The sequence below is a fragment of the Electrophorus electricus genome, chromosome 11 (assembly GCF_013358815.1).
Source record: "Electrophorus electricus isolate fEleEle1 chromosome 11, fEleEle1.pri, whole genome shotgun sequence".
In the NCBI taxonomy this organism is placed as follows: Eukaryota; Metazoa; Chordata; class Actinopteri; order Gymnotiformes; family Gymnotidae; genus Electrophorus; species Electrophorus electricus.
In genome coordinates this window covers 13,873,381-13,895,825 of record NC_049545.1, presented here as the reverse complement: position 1 = coordinate 13,895,825, position 22,445 = coordinate 13,873,381, and the positions used below count along the sequence as shown (strand labels likewise).

Below are 22,445 nucleotides of genomic sequence, written 5' to 3'. Positions count from 1 at the left end.
AGCTGCCTCGCGACCGAGACACCGGAACCAGGGAGATTTGCAGGTTTACGGCAAGATGGAAATTCTATTCACTGAGACTGCGTGGCATACATGTGGATGAGTGGAGGCAGACTGCTGAGGGCCGTACACAAGAAGAAGGTCTTCAGGCTGCTCTGAGCTGAGCAGAGGATCTTCTGTGGGGCACCATGTCCACCTCCTCATTAAGAGCATGAACAAAGACGAATGGGTCACAAGGGCAGTTCCTTCTGGCTCACGTGTATTCCCCCAGCCTACACACGGGCACACACACACACGCGTGCGCTCTCTCATGATCCAGCAGAGGTCTTAGTATTCCTCTCATTCTGTGATCTCAACCGCCTTCAATTTGCTGGGAGCCGTCTCGATTCCCCAGTTCCCTCTCTCCCTGCTTTCCTTCGCCCGCTCCTTCTTTCCACCTTTCCCCAGAGGCGCGGTGTGGAGGTGCCTCGGTGTGAAACCCTTGACTTCCACACACAAAGTGGGACCAAGTTAGTAGGCCGAAGGCGGGAAGCACGAGGGCTGTCGCGGGACCTCCCGGTTCCCGTGGGGCTTTAACGTTACCACAGTCACTAAAGCTGCACGATATGACTGAAAGTACTAAAATGTTTTAAAGAAGAGGGACGGACAGATGGATGGACAGATGTTCAGAGCTGCAGTGCAGTGCACAAGGTTTCCAGACAAACAGGACGGTTCGGATGCTTCATCGGCTGCGCAAACAAAATTCTTCTAATGCCATGATTAATACTAATACCGTGATTCATCAGAACACCCACAAAAACGCTCATCTGGAATGTCGGCGATTGGTCAGGACCGTTGCTGCAATACTGTGATTGGTTAGAGGACTCGTTTGCATATGGCAGCCTCTCTGCAGCATGAGTGCTACCCAGGCCAGTGCTGTGGTAATGATTAACAAGCGATGGGCTGATCGGGCCACTGAATACCACTGAAATCCAGGGAGGCCTAGCCTGCCTGGCCACCTGTGCCTGCAGCGGGACCCTCCTGCACTCCAGCTGCCCTTGATAGATACAAACTCATTGGTCACACCCGAACTGAGCACTGAGGACCCACCCTGGCATCTTCTGCAGCTTTGTCACTGATGCTTGCTACGGGCATAACCGGGGCACTCTCACGCGTATAGAAACGTGGAATAAATGCATTTTAAAAAGCTGATCAAGTACTGCGTGCTCCTTGCAGCTACAGTGAAGGGCCCTTCATCTGAGGATAAGGAATGTTAGCATAGAAGATTAAACTGTGCGTTGGGAGCTGTAGCCTGCTTTCTTTAAGCCATTATTGATTTTGCCATGTCACAGGTGTGCAGGATAATGCTTGAATGTGTAGAGTGCCGTGCATTTCCTGTTTACATGATCAAGATTACATAGTCAATCAAGGACACTTGCATGTATACACGTGTACACACACACACATACACACACACAGACACACTGCCTGAGAAGTCTAGAGTTTAGGCCTAATACACACAGTGTGGATTTCCATGTGACATGCATTCTACTAATCTAATAGAAACCCCTGGAGAAAATACCAGGGGGGATTGGATTGGCTCTTTCTTTTGGTATTTTAACCTAATTGTGTCATAACAGTGGCGCAGTGTTTTTCAAAATAGGGAAAGGTTCCAGCGTGACACCAAACCGGCGACTCTGGGCTGGGGTGAGGAGAGAATGCCCACATCTCGCTCTGGGCATCTGGGTTTGGACTTGGGGTACAGGGACGTGACCCCAAAGAGCCACAGCACAGTGGAAGACGTGGTCATTTCATCTCGCTTTAGTGTCCATGTGTATATTGGTCTCAGGCGGTGGGGTCAAATTATTGAGAATTCTGACTGATATGCTGGACATGCACGCGTGCACATACACAAACACACACATCCACACACACACACACACACACACCTAATACCAAACTCCCTCCTGGTGTGTGATAGAGAAGTCAAACCAAGTGAGAGGGAAAGTCGTTAATCTCCTGTTACTGAACGTGTGTGTGTGTGTGTGTGTGTGTGTGTGTGTGTCTGGTGAAGGGGCATCTTTTTCCAAGGACAGAGTAAAAACGATGGAAGCTTCTCCCAGACCAGGAAGCTTCTCTCAGCCCAGTGCAAATAAGGCAAAAGAATGTTGCAGCGCTGCCTTAGATGATTTAGGATCACACTATATATGGTGCTGCAAACTCACAGAGTAAAAGTAGCACGCACGCACACGCACACACAAGCACGCACGCACGCGAGAAATTGTGTGCATGCGTGCATGTGTGTACACTTTTCTTTCCAACCCCAATTTACAGTCAGTCAGTGGAAATGGAGAGTATACCGCATGATGAGGTGCTGAGTGGAGCCCATAAAGTGAAGGGGACGGGGCCACAAGGGCCACAAGGGCCACAAGGCTGTGTGATGCAGCAGACACCACGCATCACCGTGCACTGCAGATACCAGCGTGGCCCATGTGGTGAACGTCCGCCTTCCGCTTTTCAAATGCTGGAATTACTCCAAACAGCAACTAAGTGGTGGAACATGTGGGTAAGATCCAGGGCCGGTGGTACGTGCCACGGCAGTCTCTAACGTATCCGTTTTCTCATCATATATGTTACATAGGTAATTCCTTCTTTCTTTCTGTGTGTCTGTGTGTGTGTGTAAAAATCATATCCTGGCCCTGTGTGAATACGGTGTTTGCCTCCCTCTCTTAGGCTAGAGCGATAGCCTGTCAGCACAGGACAGGCAAAGAGCTGCCGCTCCTGACGATCGATGCGGAATCTGGCCTCTCGCTACAGCATTGCGCGCGGGGGGGGGGGGTGGGGGGGGGGGGGTGCAGAGAGAGAGGGATGGGGGGATAGATGGGGGTGAAGGGTACCGTCTGGCTGTAGGCAGGAGATAGAGAAGCACGCAGATTTCGAAGCGCAGCCAAACTGAATAAAAGATTGAGATCATTTGTGTGCACAGTTCGCTCACGACACATTAACTGCCGGATGAGACATGTTTAGACTAATGCTTCCTGAAGTGGGGGCGCACAGACTTATTCGAGTCCATTTCATTTGGGCAGCAATTTTTGCAACAGATATTGTCCCAAAGCATTTTTATGGGAAACCCAGGAAGAAACCCCTCAGTGAAAGAGGCGAGGTCTTAACCCCCCCAGCAGACGCGAACCCTGACAGGAGCCAGGCTCGGAAGTGGCACCAGATGGTGGAATTTATGAATAATACAGTCGAACCATAACAGAAAAGAAGAGTGACAGACACAGCGCGTAGAACAGCACTATGTAACTAAGGAATTGAGGCTGTTCAGCTGAAGTCAACTTTTGCCCTAGCACAACTTAAAAAAGAAAGAATAGAGAAGCCACATCCAAAGGGCCACACAGGGTCTCTGCAGCCTTTTCAAACGGTGGGGAGAGAGCAGACAAAGCTTGGAGAAAAGCGGCCTTTATTTTTCTCTTCAGTTCTCCCTTTTTCCTCCTTGTTCCTGAAACTCGACACCTGGCCCCTCCTCCCTGACAGCTACCCCCCTACCACACACACACGCACGCACGCACGCACGCACGCACGCGCGCGCGAGGTCTGTTCTGTGGGCGTATTCTAATGGCTACAGAGCTCTACTCCACGGCATTCCACACACTCCATCATTTCACTCCATCACACGCGAGATGTCAAACGTTCACTCGCAGGACTGCGGGAAGGAAACGAGAAGGGGGGGGGGGGGGCCTCCCCTGGCCGCTGCCGTCTGCTGCTCCGAGCATTATGATAATGAACTCTCGCGCTCCCTGAGGGTAGGAAATACGCCAGGAAAGGTGATATTTCCACTTCTACCACCACCACAACTACCAACACCACGAGTGCTACTACCACTACTACTGCTGTTACTACCAATACTACCACCATCCCCACCACACACCCAAGTGCACGCAAACAGTGAAGCGCTCGCAAGCATGTTTGGTAAGAACGGAATCTGTTTGTGTCTCCTTGTAATTGTTTTCAGTTCTGGATCCGTTTCAGCTCTGGATCCGGCCTGAACGCTCAGCGAGCGGTGCGACAAGCGCCGCGCACACTTAACCTCGGGGTCGTTCACGGGGCGCCACACGTCTGCGACGCTGCGCCCGGCTGCTCCGGGGAGGGGAGGTAAGCGGTGGACTCACTCCGTTTCTGCGGGGGTGTCGCATTCAGGGAAGGGCTGGCAGCGCTGTCGCCAGTTGCCATGGCCACTGTCCCCAAACAGCGAAGTCCTAAACAAACAGAGCATACAGGAAGCTCGCGGTCGCAACGGCTCCCGGGAGGCGGGAGGAGCGCGACGCTTGGCTTGATCGGGGGAGGAACGGCCCCCGCAGCACAGATGTGCCGGGTTTACAGTAAGAGAGAGGGTGAGATGAGGTGTGTCGAATGCTGTGGTCACCAGGGATGGTTCTGCCCTACTCTGCTCCTTCGGAACAACTTGCTAATCTAGCAACTGCAATAAATGCAAAACAGACGGCCCAACTTTACAAATTGGAAAAAACTGCATTTGCTGGCACATATTAATAACGCTGTCAAGGTTTTAACTGGATTCTCAAGACTTTCTTTTATTGCTTTCCAAAGCTGTTTTCACTGTTTATGACCATAGACGTAACAGCTGCTTTCTAGTGCTGCTTTAAAAAAATGTAGCAGCAACAGCATGAATCTATCTGATTGTTTTCATGTAGGAAAAGGTTTTCCATTTGCTGCAGTTTTAATTTGGTTCATTTATAATTTGAGATGCTACATAGACCATGAATATGCTCCTAAGAAGAAACTATATAAATTGGTCAGAATTGGTCGAAATATTGGTCAGAAATAACACAATTTAATTTTCCCCAAAATGTTTGGTGCAAGCTTGAAAACAATTGATTACACTGAGAAAAAGGCCTAATTGTCAAACATTTGATCGAGCTCAACATCCTAGGGGTGTCTATGGTGAGATATACATAGGACTATGAGATAAAAACACCTCAAATGCACAACAAACATGCTCCGTCTGCAGCCTTGGGTAAAGTCCTAATCCGACGCGGTGAGTCAAAATTATAGTCCCATGGCCCCCATGCAGTGGTCTTTAGTGTGTGTGCATGCTAATCTAATTCATCCAGCCAAGCACTTTTTTTTATTATGAACCATTAGGCAGATCATAGCAGTGAAATTTCTATGTGGATTCGGAGTCCAAACCATAGTTTCAAAACACCTAGTGAAAGGTTATTTAGTGTTAGGGATGTGCCTATGACCTCAATTCACTGCTTGAGTATTGAACAATTTATTTTAAATGCTAAGTACATGAATCTTCCGAGTCTGCTCCATACAGCGAAGCTATATTAGCTACATTCGTGATAGTGTATTAATTGTTTTAAGCAATATAGTGCATTATAATGAAACTGTCACTAGGGTACATTGTGTGGACACTATCTAGGGCTGCTGCAATGCAGTATGGGATTTCAGTTTGAATCCACAATGGATATTCTTCAGTATATGCTTTCAGACATGACATCACATTGGCAGACTCCCAAAATAGTGTACTAAATAGCAAGATAAGATGTGGTTTCAGAAAAGTGTTGGATTTTCAGATATGCTTAGATTAGCACTTGCATCAGAATGGCAGGGCGTTTTGTCATCAGGAAAACAGCTGGGCTGTCAGACATACAATTTTGCTTGCTAATGCACAAATGAAACAAATAAATAAATAGAAACTGGATTGAGAAGAAGTGAAGTTTCAAATCGAAAAAAAAATCTAAGTAGATAAACTGCAATCATGGGAAAAGTTACTAATCTTGTGACATCAATGCAATGCACGGTAGCTTTAGTTTACTTGTAGCAAATTTAGTTTTTTAATGTCAGTGCACCCATACAGCAAAGAAATATATGTGGAATATATGTATCTGTTTGCTTATAACATTCCAGCAATGCAAAAAAAACAAAAAAAAAACAAAAAGAAAGAAAACCTCTCAGGGCAACCATTTTGTTTCTAAACAAAACCACTTGACAAAACAGGTTTCTGGTTGGTAATGAGTTGCAGTCTGTTCATCTGTTATGTGTGCGATCTATATTTTAATTTGTGCATTTAAACTGTATATGTTCTGGATAAATGATGAGAAATTAACACACTTAAGAGCAGAGGTACGATACTGATTTTCACTTAACCACTTTTTGGTCTGGCCCACTTGAAGTTGGACTGAGTGCAATGTGGCCTTTTATCTAAACTGAGTTTGACATCTCTAATATAGACACTGCAACTTAAAAACATGGCCACACAGTACTGTCTGTAGTAGAGGAGTAAAACAGTCATTTCTGACCATACAGTGTGTTACGCTGTGTGACATGTTCTAAAGGTGCTAACCTGGGGAGGTAGTGAGGCGCTGGGCTGGCTGAAGAGTGCTGCCCTGCCGGCAGACCGCAGGGAATGTCCTCTTCTCACACTCTGGTGGGCAAATGGCCCCGACAGCACCTCCTACAGAACAGGAGGCCAAATCACCACATCAGAGCGAAGTCATGGAAAAAGACACTGTAACAGCACAGTTTTGCACGGGGCCAATACAATTCCATCTAAAAATAAATAAATAAATAAATAAATAAATAAACAGAAAAATTTTTGTTTTGCAAAATTTGCAAAATATTTACGTTTAATTTCAAAAAAAGCTTCCTAACCTGCTAACTTCTAACCTAGAAGTTTTAGCTCTATGGGTAGATCCAAAAATATCACCCAAGCACACATGTTCCAGAGAACACATTTCTCCTCTGTGTCTAACTACACCAATTACCTACCACAGCCGTTCCCCATCACAGCCTTCATTAGCAACAATTAGACTCATTGTCAATTAAGTACAATCAATTAATTCTCTTAAAATACACTGGTACTCACAGATCATATGAGAACGAGAGCGGCATATACAGAGGCACAGAATGCGGAGGTGTGCGTTGTGGGGAGGGAGGGAGGGAGGGAGGGAGGGAATTATGATGGCATGGCAACGCAGGGTCTGGAATAACTGGAAACCTCGCATCACCACAGACGATGCAGGCACAGAGCTCATAAGTCAGTGTCACAAAGCATCCCTGTGTACTTTTCACACCAGAGGGAGCGGCACGGGGCGCTTGGTCCATTGCCCTCGGAGAGCGAGAACGAGGGAGAGTGAGGAAAAAAGAGGAGGTGGAGAGAAAGCGATGTGGGTGTGAAGAAAGCCCAGACACCAGGGGTGGGTGTCACACGGCAAGGGTTTCTCAGCTGCGTGACTAAGTGAGAAAGATCTTCCACTTGTGTGGTGCCTTTCACATGTAGCGATCGTCTTCCGATTAGCATCCAGACAGAAGTAGTAAAGGTGTAGCTAGCGAAGCCGGTTGCCAGGGACGCCAGACAGCCTGGCAGGCGGACAGTGGCCATCAGCCGGCTGTCAGCCGCTCAGACTTGACAGTGGCACCAATTAGAAGTGCCCTGTGCCGACTAGCACGGTACGCTGCTCATTTAACATAACGGAGCATTTTATAGGCTTGCCCACAGGATGCTGTTCCCACAGTTCACATGGCAACGGCAAGCTAGTCCTCAAATCAGCCCCACAGAACATTTGTCTTTTTAAAAACAGACAAACAGGTGCATATTCACACATCGCTCAAGTGTGCATGTACACGCCCATCTGTAGCTGTTGTGTGTCGAGGTGAATAATTGAGCATAGTAAATTGGGAAGCCACTGCTCTAGAACACGCAGACCTATGTGGGTAGCCAGCACACTGATAGCAGGCTCCAATTAGGCCAGCGCAGAGGTCGTTACTGTTTGTTAAGTCTTGAGGTTAGCCAAACGTGCTTGGTGATTGCACTGAACAGCCCCCGGTGGAGATGCGTGTGGAGCCATGGTGCTCGTAAGGCTCCTGTGAGCCGCCTGTGGGGTCTCCAGGAGCAAGCTGAGGCGGGAGAGCCCCTCCGCTCCGTCATCGCAGCTGCTGTGCGTGCACACGCCTCAGCACGGGCATCAGGCCCCGACACAGCATTCCGCGTGAATCGCGAGCACCAGCGTCCCACCGCCCTCGGAGAGCAGCAGGACGTTTCACACAGAGGCAACCAACGCGAGGAAGGGTGGGACCCCTCAGAGGAACTGAAATCACGCGGCATCCGGCTGGAACGCGAGCTACAGGGCAGTGGGGCCACGTGCGGGGCCAGTGGTTTCACGACAGCTCACCAGCCGTTTTTTTTTTGTTTTTTTTTTAATCAAGCAGCCTGAATTGGTCTCTTGAATTGTTTCGACAGCGACCGAAAGGTGCTTCGTGTGAAGCTGCACTTACTTTCCAGTTCTGACTGACAATGAGCGCCGCAGACGACACGAAGACAGGCTACGTGTTGCCGGTGTTTTTTTTGTTTGTTTTTTTTTACGGTGACCTTACAGGAGCAGACAAAAGGTGCAAAAGCACTTTATCTCTCGCTAGATGCCCAAAAAAGGGAAATCAAGCAAGCGTCCTTGCCTCCTACGCTGACTAATGTTTTTGAGGGCAAAAGGCATCAACGACCCACGCCACCACCCACGCCCTTCCCCCCCAACGCCGCAGTAATCTTGCTGCTCAAACCCACCCGAAGCTGCCAGGCAGATGCACGCTTCTGGGATGCAGCTAAGACCCACTGTGGCGTTTACGCTTTAAGAGGTGTTAAGCACGCGTTAAGAGGCGGCCAACTCGGTCGGTGCAAATGGAAGACCACCCGCGCTAATTCACGAGCTAATCGGGTGTTAATAGGACCCACTCCCCACCGCGTGGGCTGGGATCACGTAGAGCAGCGCTAAATATGGGCAGTTCCAAGAACGGCAGGTGGACCGAAGCCGCAAACATGCGTAGCCGCTAAGCCCAAAAGTATTTAGTAGGGCATGCGGCACGTGTGGCTGAGATGGTGATGTGATGGAGGGTAAGGACCGGCTTGGTTCACCTGGAGAATCGGGGTGGAAACAACTGTTACCATGCAGATTTTCGGTCTGCACAGGTCTGCATGAATAGTGCTGAATACAACAGCAAATCAAGGGCAAAAAAAAAAAAAAAAAAAAAAAAGACGACATGAGCTTGCGAGTGTGATGTGTGTATGGGGAAGTGCATGTGTGGCTTCCTCTGAGAACACGTGCACGCACACACACACACACACACACAGCTGCAGAAACAATGAGGGTGAGTGCAGCTTCACATTTCGAGAGTGTAGCAGGCTAAGGAGGAAAGCGACGTGTCCTGGGGTGTGCGGTTGGAAGGCAGCGTGGGAAGATGGGCTCCCTGCGTCCTCTCAGGCCTTCCCTTTACTGGCCCTCACGTCATCATGGGAACGGGCTTCTCACTGCGCCACCACCACGTTCTTCTCATTTCTCCCATGCCTACTGTAAACCCTAATGCACGTCACACACACACACACACAATAAGCACTCAGAAATACTGCAGAAACACACACACACACACACACACACACACACACACCACTCAAACGCTCCTGCTCACAGCTGTACTCAGCCCTCTGAGTGACCCAGGGGAATACCAAAGGATGAGGGGGAGATGAAGCAAAGGCCATTTATCCATCCTCTCTCTCTCTCTCTATACTATACAGAGCAAAGATGAGATTTCCAGCACATTAAGCAAGCTCTCACAATATGCAAAATAATGGGTAACCGTAAGAGTGTGTGTGTGTATACTCGGGTTTGGTCTCAGTGGGATGCAGAAGAAAGCTGGTGTTAAGATGTTGTGAGCTCCACTGCAGAACTAGATAAGCGGGGGAATCCCTGCATGTTCCCAGTAAATTAGTCATGATGAGCTTTAACAATATGTAGCACGCGTAGACACACACGCACGCACAATGAGACACCAAGTTCTCCCTGTACTGCTGGTGAACCACCTCAGTCAAGGACACAGTAGACACAATAGGGAGCAAGAGCGACGTCTGATTGGCTAGTGTGTGAGTGGAGATTCCTCAAAATGGTAAAATGGTATGAGCCATTACAGTTTCACATCATAGCTGGCTGAGCTCGGTTGCAGAGAAACACCCCCCCCCCCCCCCACACACACACGCGTGCAACGTGCAACACTAATTTGCAGCCCCGGCATCAGGTTAATTCGTCAGGCTGGCTGCATCTGGAGCAGCTACATTGAATGACTGAGCAGGAAAGCACCTCCATTCATAATAAAGACACCCGCAATCCTGCAGCCGTGCCAGGGAGCAGGGAGAGAAGACCAGGAGAGAAAGAAAAGAGAGAGTAGACAGAAAGGCAACCCAAAGAGGAGACAAAGAGAGAAAAATGAGAGTGAAGTAGACAGAGAAACACAACAACCGACAGGAAAGGAGTTAGAGAGGAGACAGAAAGAACAGACAGAGAAAGGAGAGAGACAGATGTAGACAGAAATAGAAGGCAACCAAAAGAGAAGGCGAGCGGGAAGGTGTTGGAGGAAGAAGATGACAGAGAAACAGCCACTGCACTCTTACCTCGACACTCAGGGCAGTTAAATGAAAGGCACTTCCTCTGTCTGCCGCTAATCGTGGGCCGCTGCCGGCCATCAAGGCTCGGGGGACGACCGTAAAGAGGGGATCGCGCCGGGAGACCCCAACGGACTTTACGAGGCTTGAAACGAGGCCCTGGGCCACCGTGAGGTGCCTGCGTTTCCTACTGCTGCCTCTGATGGGGTCTGATGGGGTCTGATGGGGTCTGCGGCCCACGGGGAGGAGGTGAATGGGAGGCGGCGCCGTTTATAGGAAGCGATATTTTAAGTCGAGGTGACGTCGACCGCTTCCACGGCCGAACGCTGACGCGGAGCGAGCCGGGCTGAGAGAGACCCAAGCGGGCACCACGCTGGTTCTGGTTCCACCACGGATTAGACAGTCTGAATGAGGAATTAGCTAGTTCCCCTCAACCTTCATCCTTTCTCTTTTATGGCCTGTTCAGACCTGCGCACACGCACACATGACATCAGAGTTCACATACCAGACCAGGTCTGATTTTGTATTTCACAACATGTTATTCACAATGTTCTACAGGCTCAGATTCAACTCTTAGTGCATGCGTACATGCGAGTGTGTGTGTGTGTGTGTGTGTGCGCACACTGTAGCTAATCTCCATAAAACCCTATGATCGAATTAAAAGAAAAATGCCCAGTAAGGAGGAACCCAGTGCACATGGAGCGTGAGCTCTGAGCTGATTGTGTTAGGTATAGCCCCTCTGGCCCAGGGAGCGTCCTACAACACGCCCCTCCGCTCCGTTACAGTGTGTGCCTGGTGCAGCCTGAACGAGGGCTCCGGTTCCACTCCGTGGTCAGCAGATAGTATTTTAGCGCTCCTCGCCTTCCAAACGGCGGACCAGACAAGCGTGGGCGGGCTGTGCGAAAAGCAGCATGTTTAAAATAATGGCAGTTACGCCACACTCTTAATGGGGTGTACACACAAGCTGCCTTTTAGGAGGTGAGAGTTCTTGAGGAAAGGAGAGGGGAGGAGAGAGAGAGAAACAGAGAGGGGAGGAGAGAGAGAGAGAGAGAGAGAGAGAGAGAGAGAGAGAGGAGCTACTAAGCAGAGAAAATGGACAACAGGAAAGGAAAGGTCAAGAGAGGAAAGGGAGGGGGGAAAAGCACGAAATTCCTATGAAAGTTTACATGAAGCATTAAAGAAGCAAAAACTGTACAGCTTTCGTAGGGTTAATCAGTGGTTTTCTGGACAGATCAGACGCCTTTGGCTAGTCTGGTGTCATCAGTTTTAGGGGCTCTCTCATTTCTGGTGTCTCCAAACTGGCACAATAAACCTTGAATTTCTTTGGTTTTTAAGAGTTTTTTTTTTTATTATTGCCAAGTTTGAGTCTAAGGCTGACTGGACTATTAGGAATTAAAGATCATGAAAGACCTAAGTGAGGGTATCAAAGTCAAATTACTGCAAAAATGTTATTTTTTCACACTATAGCAAGTCTGTGATTCCAATACCTCCAAATTTGCTCCCATAAAAACACCCATTCCAGGATGCAGTAGCTAAAGTTATATTATGTTTATAATCCCCATGGGAAAGCAAAATGATTGAATGTTTTCATACCCAGTTTAACCTTAACTACATAAGTCTTCGGAGTTGATTTTTCACATGACTACCATTAGTCTCCGTGGACAGAGAGGCGCTGTTGTGCGGCTGGACTGTAGCAGTGCACACAGGTCACCTGAGGGATGAGCGTGCTTACCCAGCCCCGCTGGCAGGGAGGAAAGTAATTACTAGTGTGCGACACCAGCTTGACTCTGCAGGAAATTAGCCTCTAGTTATCAACCGTTGCTTTAAAGCCAACAGAGCCAGACTTGTAGTAGAAAAACACCTTCGTTAGGACGCAGCAACAGATGTTTGTCACCGTGTTCCCTGGTGTGAATGAATTACGCATCTGCTCCGATGGGTGTGGAAGCACTTGTACAGAACAACCAAAAGCATGAGAAGTTCTGACCGGTAAACGATGCTCGTGAGAGAGCAAGCAGCCAAGCCGTCGCATACAATGTAGTCGGACAGGTTAAAATGATTATTGTTCTGGTTTCCAAGTTACAGCGAAAAGCGACGCCGCTGGGACACTCCCGGCTGACTCTCTGACTGCACCAGGTTATGTAGCAGGTCCAGCCGCAGGGCCGGGTTAAGAGTTGTGGAACTGGATTTCACAGGTTTGGTTAGGTGGCGACAGCAGGTGATGACGCTGATGTCGTTCCATCCGTGGGTTTGGGTCGGCTGTCGCAACGTCGGTGAGAAAAATGCAACTGGCCCAAGTGTACTTCAACGCACAGAAGGCACAGGCAGCGCGGTCGCGCGTTAAAAACAAGAGCTCGGCCCGGAACCAGTTCGCCAATTAAAGCTGAAAATCACGAGTGCCCATCCTCCACGCACTGAGGAGGAGGAGGAGGAGGAGGAATCGGCTGCGAAGGGACTTCCTCTGAGCGTTTCCACAGCAACTCCATGGCGACTGCGAGAAGGTGTGAGGTCGGATGTACTGGCAGAGCCGCCTCCCCACACGCGCTGTGGCAAGAAGGCAGAGAGGGCGCCAGCTTCCCCCTTTAAAAGGCTTAGCGAACAATTACAGCCTTGCTAAAAATATATCTGAGGGACTGCCACTGGCTTGGGATGGCCTGCAAATTGTTTAAGTTACAGGATGGTTTGGTTTTTTTTTTTTTTGGAGGGGCAGGCCCCATCACTCAAACCACACCTTCAACACGGTTTCGTTTGCCCTCACCATGCCCCCCCCCCCTCTCTCTCTCTCTCTCTCTCCCTCTCTCTCTCCCTCTCTCTCTCTCCCTCTCTCTCCCTCTCCCTCTCTCTCTCCCTCTCTCTCTCCCTCTCTCCCCCTCTCTCTCTCTCTCCCTCTCTCTCTCCCTCTCCCTCTCCCCCTCTCTCTCCCTCTCCCTCTCCCCCTCTCTCTCCCTCTCCCTCTCCCCCTCTCTCTCCCTCTCCCTCTCCCCCTCTCTCTCCCTCTCCCTCTCCCCCTCTCTCTCCCTCTCCCTCTCCCTCTCCCTCTCTCTCCCTCTCTCTCTCTCTCTCTCTCAGTGCAGAAGGGATTCCCTCAGGATCCCCTGGTGAAGCGGAGCTTCAAGCACGCCGGTTCTGCCATCAGCTCTGCTCCGTTCCACGCGCTCTGCCACCCCTTCCCTCCCCACCGTCTCTCCTCCATCCAGCTCTCGCTGCTGCTCTCTACAGGCCCAGGCTGTCCTGGCTCGCGGGCAGGACGCGGGCAGGACGCGGGCAGGACCAGGTCTTTCCGAGAGGAAGCTGCTCTGGAAACTGTGCTGACGGACACGCCTGGATACACAAACAGAACTTTGTTCTTTTTTTCTCTTTTGCAGCTGCCCTCCCAAACCAACTGCAGTCTTGCCAGAGTGTGTGTGTGTGTGTGTGTGTGTGTGTTAGAGACTGAGAGGGAGGGGCAAGGACATGCGGTGGCTACAGATCGCCAGTTCATTACAAATGCCTTAAAAACAAGTGGCTTTAACATGAAGAGCTGCTGCCAACTCCCACCATATGGCTCAATATAATGTTTCCTAATTATTAGCAGAGCATCAACCTTTGTAAATCTGTTTGTGATATTAATAATAATAATAATAATAATAATAATAATAATAATAATAATAATATATTATACCCCCCTACCAAAAGTCTTTCATTCACACAGGCCTCAACACTGAGGTTTGAATGTAATCAAGAATATAAATCGCAGTATGGTACTGGTTTCTCATATTATATAGTCCTATCCCCACTGAGTTTAACATGTCCTACACTGCAGGAATCAGAGGCAGCGGTGCGGGAAGCATCTCTTTCATGCAGTAACGTGCCTTGGTTTTGACGAGTGGGGCATGACAAGCGTGGTTTACGATTCCCCTGCCCTGCTTGGATGCCTTTCATGTCTGGGGTCTGCAGGCGTGCTAAATGTAGTTTCTCTGCAACGATATCTAGAACCGTGCGAAGGCCCGACAGGAGGGCGGTCATCCGGGTTGGGTGACACGGTCAGGTGGCCGGTTTTTGCAGTGCCTGCCTCCAGCGCTCCGGAGTCTCTGGAGGTAAGAGCAAGGCTAGAGCGCCGCACTGCGTTTTTGGTTGCGGTCCGGCACCGCCATGAAGGGACTGCGTTGTTAATGCCCAGTGCGCCCTGCCTGCCTTCCACACGAGACCTATGAGTGCAAGAAGAGAAAGCGCACCATGACGGCAAAGCCGTTTACACCTTGCTTAGGACATGATCGCGTTCTTATTTCACTTGGCCTTGGGAATAGCCAGAGGTAAACACCCTCAGGAAGTACTGTGCTCAGATCACTCGCAACGTGTTTGGAGCCGGTTAGAGATGGATCTTGACAAAATTTAATACCGGTCTTCGTCAGGTCTTTGATATCCGTGTAAAATTACGCAAAAACGGAAATACCTCTGACGACACCCTCACAAATGAAATTAGAAGCTTGGCGTCGTAGGTGAGGGAATAACAGGTGGGTCTGTTCTGTATCAGTAAAACCAGACCCAGCTGTTTCCCACCAGTCCTGATTTCTGTGAGATGACTGCACTTCCCTCCCACCAGGGCAGAGGAGGCACTGCCTGCTTTAAATGGTTTCTTCCAGTATTTGACAGCATATAATACACTGGGAGTAACAGGTTAGCGCTTAGTAAAGTGGAAACGATGTACAAGCTGGTCCTTTCTACACAGGAGAGTAAAATCGGGTCCCTTCTGGTCACACACTCTAACGAGAAGTGTAAATGGAATCTGACCAATGTATATCCAGATACCTTCATGAAAGACATGTTAATGCGAGGTGTAAACAGACCCTTAGAGAGGTCACAAAGAGGTGGGTGCTTTAATGGTAAACCCTGCAAATCCTGAAATATGAACTACTGTTCATTTCTTTTTTATTATTCATGGTTTACCAGAAGTCCAATCAGATGTACTGCGATATCCCTTGTATATGGGCTGAACTATAGTGTTGCATGCCTAATTCTTTCAAAAAACTCATTAAGCTCTGTGACAGACATGCTGAGAGTATGTGAGCATTAGAATGTGTGTCTGAAAAGAAGCGAGCGTGTGTGTTTACGTTTGAACTCTTATCTCTGACGGCTACCAGCCAGGCTGCATATCTAGTCTGACAAACCTGAGCAAACAGGCCCTTTCTTCGCGAGACCCACCCAGCAAAGCAGATCGGCAGAGCGCTCACTCTTTATTAACCCTGTGCGAGAGCCTACACCGCGCCGGCTCCGCGTTGTCGGGCTTCCGCCACGGAAACGCAGCCAGCAGTCGGAGCGGGGGCTGGGCCGCTACGGGGAGCACCACCTACTCGTCCGACAGCCGGGAGGATTCCGTGTGCGGGCGGGATTCCGGTGACTGCAAGAGGATTGAGGGAGGAAGCAAGGAAGAATGAGGAAGAAATCCCTGTGTTACGGGGGAAGCCAGTAGAGCCACTTGGAGGCGGGGCCTAAGGGGTTGTCGCTATGGCTCGGCGGCTCGTGGGGGGGAAGTACGTGCAACAAAGGACAAAGGCTTGCTTTGGAATCTGCAACTTCCACCCAACGTCTGTGAACTAACACACTACAAAACAGCTTTGCCTTGGTGACCTCTGTGGTCAAAACTTGGCTTCAACAGAACAGCCCATTTCCATAATTCTTTGGGGGATGAAAAGTGTTCTGTAGTTTTCCAACAGCTGAAACTAAATGCTAGTCCACTCTGTAAGAGCAGCTTTAAGTGTGGAACGCCAGGGTCTCCAAGCTGGGCTGCTGAAATTCCTGTTCGGAAAGTTTCATTTTGAAATGTATAAAGTCCCTAAAATTACCAATAATCTTATAAATAGTGATACAGTTGTCTAAAATAGAAATGTACAAGTCGTGGCCCTGAAAGTGTCCAGTCCGCGTGCGTCACTGCTATGTGCAAGTGTTATAGAACACAGAGTGCACGGAGAAGCATTTATTCCATTGAATGAATAAATAATTATCATTTATTTGGTCAAATTTTTTTTTTTAAATGGAACACTTGCCTCCACTTGTCTAATGTTAAATATGCGCAGGCCAGAGGTGGGTGGCTGCAGAGATGGGTAATGAAACAGCAAGTAGCCGGATCATTGAGCAGCACGCTCCATCACAAGCCCCTGAACCTAAGCAGTACCAACTTCATTTGTGCTGCATTTAGGATGAGCACAGTGACCGGATTTCACAATTCTCTCTCTCTCTCTCTCTCACACACACACACACACACACACACACACACACACACTCACACACACACACTTTTTGTTGTCACCCTGAGCTACAGTCATTAAGATGGCAACGTTATAATATATACAAGGTGAGTGTGTGGAGATCAGACACACACACACAGAGCCAGGTTGTGTCAGAAGCGAGCGCTGCAATGTGCAGCCACCTCCGTTTCTCCCGACGGCTCCCCCCATGATAGAGCTGCCGTTGCATCACCCTTCCCCTGCGACACCAAATGACAGCAACTCTGCCTCCCAAGTGTATGTGGACAGCACGCCACGTAGCTGACGCCAGTGTCTCCTGGAAGGCTGCGAGGCAGAATGGCCTAGATACTGGAACAAAGCATCACAAGAGCAACATAGTTTGCATAAGCAACTTGGTCAGAAGACCGAGGTGACCGAGATCGGCCCGGTGGAACGGGTCACAGGCCTGCCCACGCAGAGTCAGAATCAGAGTCAGACTCAGTCAGAATGGGGATCCATTCATTGGCCAAGTAAGTTTCCACATGCGAGGAATTTGACGATATCGGCAATCAGAATAAGAACAGGAGAGACGACACAACAGGTAGAAAAATATAGTAGATAAATAAAATTCAACAACAAAGTATAGTGCAAGTACATTTGCCCAGATTGGTTAAATAAAATGCTGCTATTTAATAGGTAAAAGCTGTACAATGTAATGAGGCCCGCAGACTGGGCTCCTGGACTTCTGCCACACAGTATGAGCGCCAAACTCCGTGACCAGGGGGAGGGGCTTGTCAAGCCCTTTATGTGAAGGCTGAAGATCAAACAGGTGGGTCATTTCCGCCACTGGGTTGGCGTGCCATGGCATTTAGAGGAGAGACTAACAGGAGCATTGGCTGGAACAGAGGAGGGGACGAAGGTTTTTAAGTCTTCTGCTTTCTTTGTATCCTTTGGCTACCATTTCTTACCATTCTGCTACCAGTGTAATACATTGCACGTTGGGACATGAGGTATTTAGGTACACAGAGGCTTGTTGTGAAGGTTTGCTAACTTTCCATCTGTGTAACACTTGAAGAGGGGAAAAAAAAAAACAAAAAACAATTGCTGATTTTCTCACACACACACCGTCACACACGTTCACAGCGTCGGAATTCTCCCCACTGTAACCAGACAACATGTGAAGTAATGGGCTGTTCCTGCCTGGTAATTACTTTCTTAAGCAGACAATAACATGCACCTTCTGTGTACAGGGTTCACATTCTATATTGAATTATAAAGCGCCCGTTTTGTTGGTGTTTGTTTGGTGGTGCTTTTGTGTTCCTCGGTCTAGCAGAATGCTTGCGGAAAACACAGAGGGTGAGTGAAGGCCTCTATTTAATCAGATACAATTCCAGGTTTCTTGCTGGTATGCTTCTTAACCGTTTCAGTTCAAACCTTCCTTCTCCACCCATCGGGGCAATACAGTGACAGGCTGGCTTTGACTTTAACAGCAAAAACTTGCAAACACTCAGCATGTGTGCACATGTAAGTGTTTTTGTGTAGACAGGCAGAGGGGTAATCAGGTTTTTAAAAAAAACAAAAAAAAAACCCACACACAACGACATTTCACCACAAGGGCAAGTGGCCTGAGAGCCAGTCAGGGTGGTCTGGGGACCATGTGCTTGCTTATGAACACAGAGCCTCTCAGACGGTTGTTCTGGCAACTAATTACAACGCAAACAATGCCCTGAAGACAGTGGCTAGGTCCTCGCCGCTTGCCTGCACTCACACCGTTTGTCAACTCGCATCAGAAGTGCTGCGTGACGCAACACTGTAGATGGCCTAAAAGCCTCCTCCAAAATGGGAGCCATCGTTCGGCACAGAAACCCTTCGGGTGCGTTGGCATTAGGCTGGTGGTGAAGGTGAGCCTCGGACCGTAGGAACCACCGCGGAGTAAAGCCACTGTAGAGGCATGGACGGGGTTTGAAGCTTTGACAGATTTAAACGGGGAGTGTGAAGAACTGGAGCACCCGCCGCTTTTACCGTGCTGTTCTCTGCGCAGCCGGTGGCGGAGGGGAGAAAACTCCGCCGCACGAGACTCGCTAACAGGGGACATTTCTCTCACAGCGCGCTTTCGCGCTCCGCTCCCAGGGCCGGCGGCGAGACAGAGTCCGACGTCGCCCGTGGCGTCGCGTCGCCATAATGCCCGTGAGCTCGTTACCGATGGGGACTCGTTAGCGGATGTGGTGGTGTCTCGGAGGCTGTTAATATGAAGTGCCATGCACTTGTCTCCTGGATGCACCGACACGAAACAAAGTCGACCAAGCTGAGAGCACTTGGGGTTGACCGTCCACGCTCGGGTTCAAACAGCCGGCCTGCCCCTCCTCTGGCACAGAGAAGCGCACTACTGCAGTAACGCACATCGCCCCAAGAACCTCTTGTCCTGAACTGGATCCAGCTACTCCGTTCTACTGTGGAGTCTTTAGGCTAAGCCACTGGTAGTGGCAGAGCAGGTCGTATCTGGGTAACACAAAGGAGACCCTACAAAAATCCTTCAATAGCTGTGAGGGCACAAAATAATGCAAATATGTATGGGCGCGTAAGGACATCGCTGCCTGAATCTCTTCAACATTTAAATGTCCGTGTTAACCACATAAACCATGGACGATCTCTGTGATTTTTATTTTTTATGATCTAGTGTAGCAATGTTTTATGACCAAGTCTAACTGGAGACACAAGGCACCCCAAATAACACAGTCATTGAACAGTCCTATACGAAAATGGCAGAACAGACGAGTCCTCTCCTTATAGTATCAAACGTTAAATACAAAACAAATCAACTAACAACACAGACATGTTCCTGTGACTCCATTATTCATCTATGCAAAAAGAAATGTGAAACCTGGACCTACAAATAGCTCATGCAATCCCATCACCCCACAGAGCAGGCCTGCATTCCTCAGCCTGGATTGGATGCATTTGTTTTTACTAGATTCCCATGGAGGCTTTTACAAAAGAATTGCCCTGGACTGAATCTGCCCTACTTTATCCATTTCTTTTGGTTAAATAAAGCAGATAAGTGAAAACCTGTGGTGGTGAAGGGGGAACCAGCGATGAGTGGGTGTGCTGGGGTGATCAGGGGATGGGAAACGCCCAGGCCGATGTAGCTCAATGTTAAACAGGGGCAAAAATAACAGGCCCTCCCCTCCAGAATGCGTAGAGCATGTTTGTGCATTTGCATCCTATTGACACAATCACATAAGCATTGATATATCTGAAGACTGATCAAGTCACTCAGGGTCAATGAGTGCAACACCACAAACCCATGACTGCAGGGATGCATCGGCGTACACAGGTAACAGAGCAGCTCCTCATCAGTCATCGCGTTACATTCATCAGGCCTCCATTAACAGAGCGCACCAAGGCCACCCCTGCACTGATGAGCAGAAGGGAGCGGCGAGGCAGTGGGAGGTAGGGTGCTCTCGCTTGGAGGCGACTAAGGAGACCCGAAGCCACAGCTATGTCCGCGTCCTTCAGATGAGTCATTTCAGACCACCCCACACCAAATGGTTCATGAAACGGTGCTAAAAATGTAACAATATTAATTAATAAATGTAGAAATAATTTTTTTTTATAAAAGACGTGTCTGTGTAGATAGATAGATAGATAGATAGATAGATAGATAGATAGATAGAGAAACATTCTTCTCAATATTTTAAGCAAGATTGTTTTTGCTTTGTATAATATTAGAATAGAAAAAAAAAGTAAATAACTTTTTAGCCACAATGAGCAAAGATGTTTTTAGAAAAAAAGGTGCAGAATTTCATGAAGAGAACACCTTTCTAACTGTCGGGCACGGAGGAGGATCGATCTTGCTTTGGGCTTGTGTTGCAGCCAGGAACACGGAACATTCCACTGGTAGAGGGAAGAATGGATTCAAATAAACACCAGCAAATCCTTGAAGCAAACGTCACACCTTCTGCCAAGAAGCTGAAGATGAAAAGAGGACGGCTTCTACAACAGGATGATGATCCCAAACCTCAAAATCCACAATGGATTTCCTCAAGGGGCACAAGCTAAAGGTTTTGCCTCGACCCTGACAGACCCCCGACCTAATAGTCATCGAAAATCTGGGGCTAGACCTCAAAAGAACAATGCAGGCAAGACGGCCCAAGATCCTCACAAAGCTAGAAGCCTTGTGCAAGAACGACCACTGGCAAAAATCCCCCAAACAAGAACTGAGAGAGTCTAAGCTGACTACAAAATGCATTTAGGCTACAATCTCTGATACCTGCCAAAGGGGGCATTACTAAGTACTGAGTGTGCAGGTTGCCCAGACTATTGCATCAAGCCCTTCTCTTATTTCACTATTTTGAAACTGTAAAGATTGCTTAAAATATTAAATTAATGTGTCATCTTAACTTAATGCCTTTTGGAAATCAGGCCATCTTTTACTCACATAGCTTGCTAGTCACAGTAATAAAAATGTTTACCAGTGGAGCCCAATCTTTAGAATGTCGTTGTGTGTGTGTGTGTGTGTGTGTGTGTGTGTGTGTGTGTGTGTGTGTACACGCATTTTATATATAATTATATATATATATATATATATATATATATATATATATATATATATATATATATATATATTATTGATTTATTTTTATTTTTTCCCCCCCCTCTTCATTTTTTAAAATTATTTCCCCTCAATTTTTTCCCTAATCACCTTAGGAATGAGATCACTATGAGCCTGTGAAAATTTGCATTTTATTTTGAAACAAATCATGACATTTCTGTCAGAACAAAAGCAAAAGAAAAGCATGCTGTGGGAGTGACCTCACACAAACAAACCTCTGAAAACACACATGCCAGAGCAGAAACAAGAGTTTTGATGTCGTTTTGAATATTCAAAGCACTACGTATTGAACATGCTAACTGAATTCAAAAGTGACACCAAATCTAAAGAACCTAATGTGATGTTGAGTCTTCTGTAGATGTGTAGATTCAAAGGAGAGTCCTTAAAACAGACTAGCAAGATAAACAGTTCAAACCAGCTGGACAGGTATCTGTTTGTGTTTCACACACACACAAACACACAAACACACACACACACACACACACCCACCAAAGGATTGATATAAACATGAGCCAGTGGCAGAATGACGCAAAGTGGCAAGGTGAGAGAGAAAAATGAGCTCACCAGTAGGGGCGAGTGGAAAATGTGGCAAAGATATTTTGTGATTTATTTTTCTATTACATTAATTTAGCCATGTGCATATTACACTCATAAAATGAGTCTTACATCACTTGTATAAGATCATATTAATACATCAGTCAACACATTATGAATTTAACTGACTGCACCACAAGCAGTTTTCTCTAATAATTAAAATGGTCTAGGTGGGAGGAAAAACTCAATGGCTGAATGAGGACCTTCCCTACTCACTGAAAGTTGCAATCTTGTACATGCAAGTGCATCCCCAGCCATGCATGCTCCATCGGCTTGGTGGTGGGTGTTTCAACAAAGCCAAGTAGCCCTTAGCAACATCTAAATCCGTTATAAATACGTTACGTATGATCGTGCCCAACCACGACAAGGCCTAATTTAGCCCCCCACTTGCTCAGCAGAAACGAATCGCTGGGTGCTTGCGAAAGGTTTCATCCATAGAAATTAATTCATGCATCGAAACCGTTTGCATAGTGACCGTAACGCAGAACGGTTCACCCGGCCTCAATTTCCAGGCAAGTCCTCGAATATTAATCAAATGAAGTGTCATGGATTAATATCTGGTTATTTACATGATTAATTGTCAAGTGCATTCAAATCAGAACTTGGAATAATG

The 22,445-nt window shown here is 48.0% G+C and overlaps 1 protein-coding gene across 1 annotated transcript in view; it reads right to left on the bottom strand.

Annotated features, from left to right (window-relative positions):
- The window catches only part of mcu (mitochondrial calcium uniporter), a 50,619-nt gene that overhangs the window by 24,322 nt on the left and 3,852 nt on the right, over positions 1-22,445 (bottom strand). Inside the window, exon 2 of the mRNA XM_027022975.2 lies at positions 6,347-6,457. Within this exon, the coding sequence (XP_026878776.2) occupies positions 6,347-6,457 (111 nt within the window). The remainder of the gene's footprint in view (positions 1-6,346; positions 6,458-22,445) is intronic.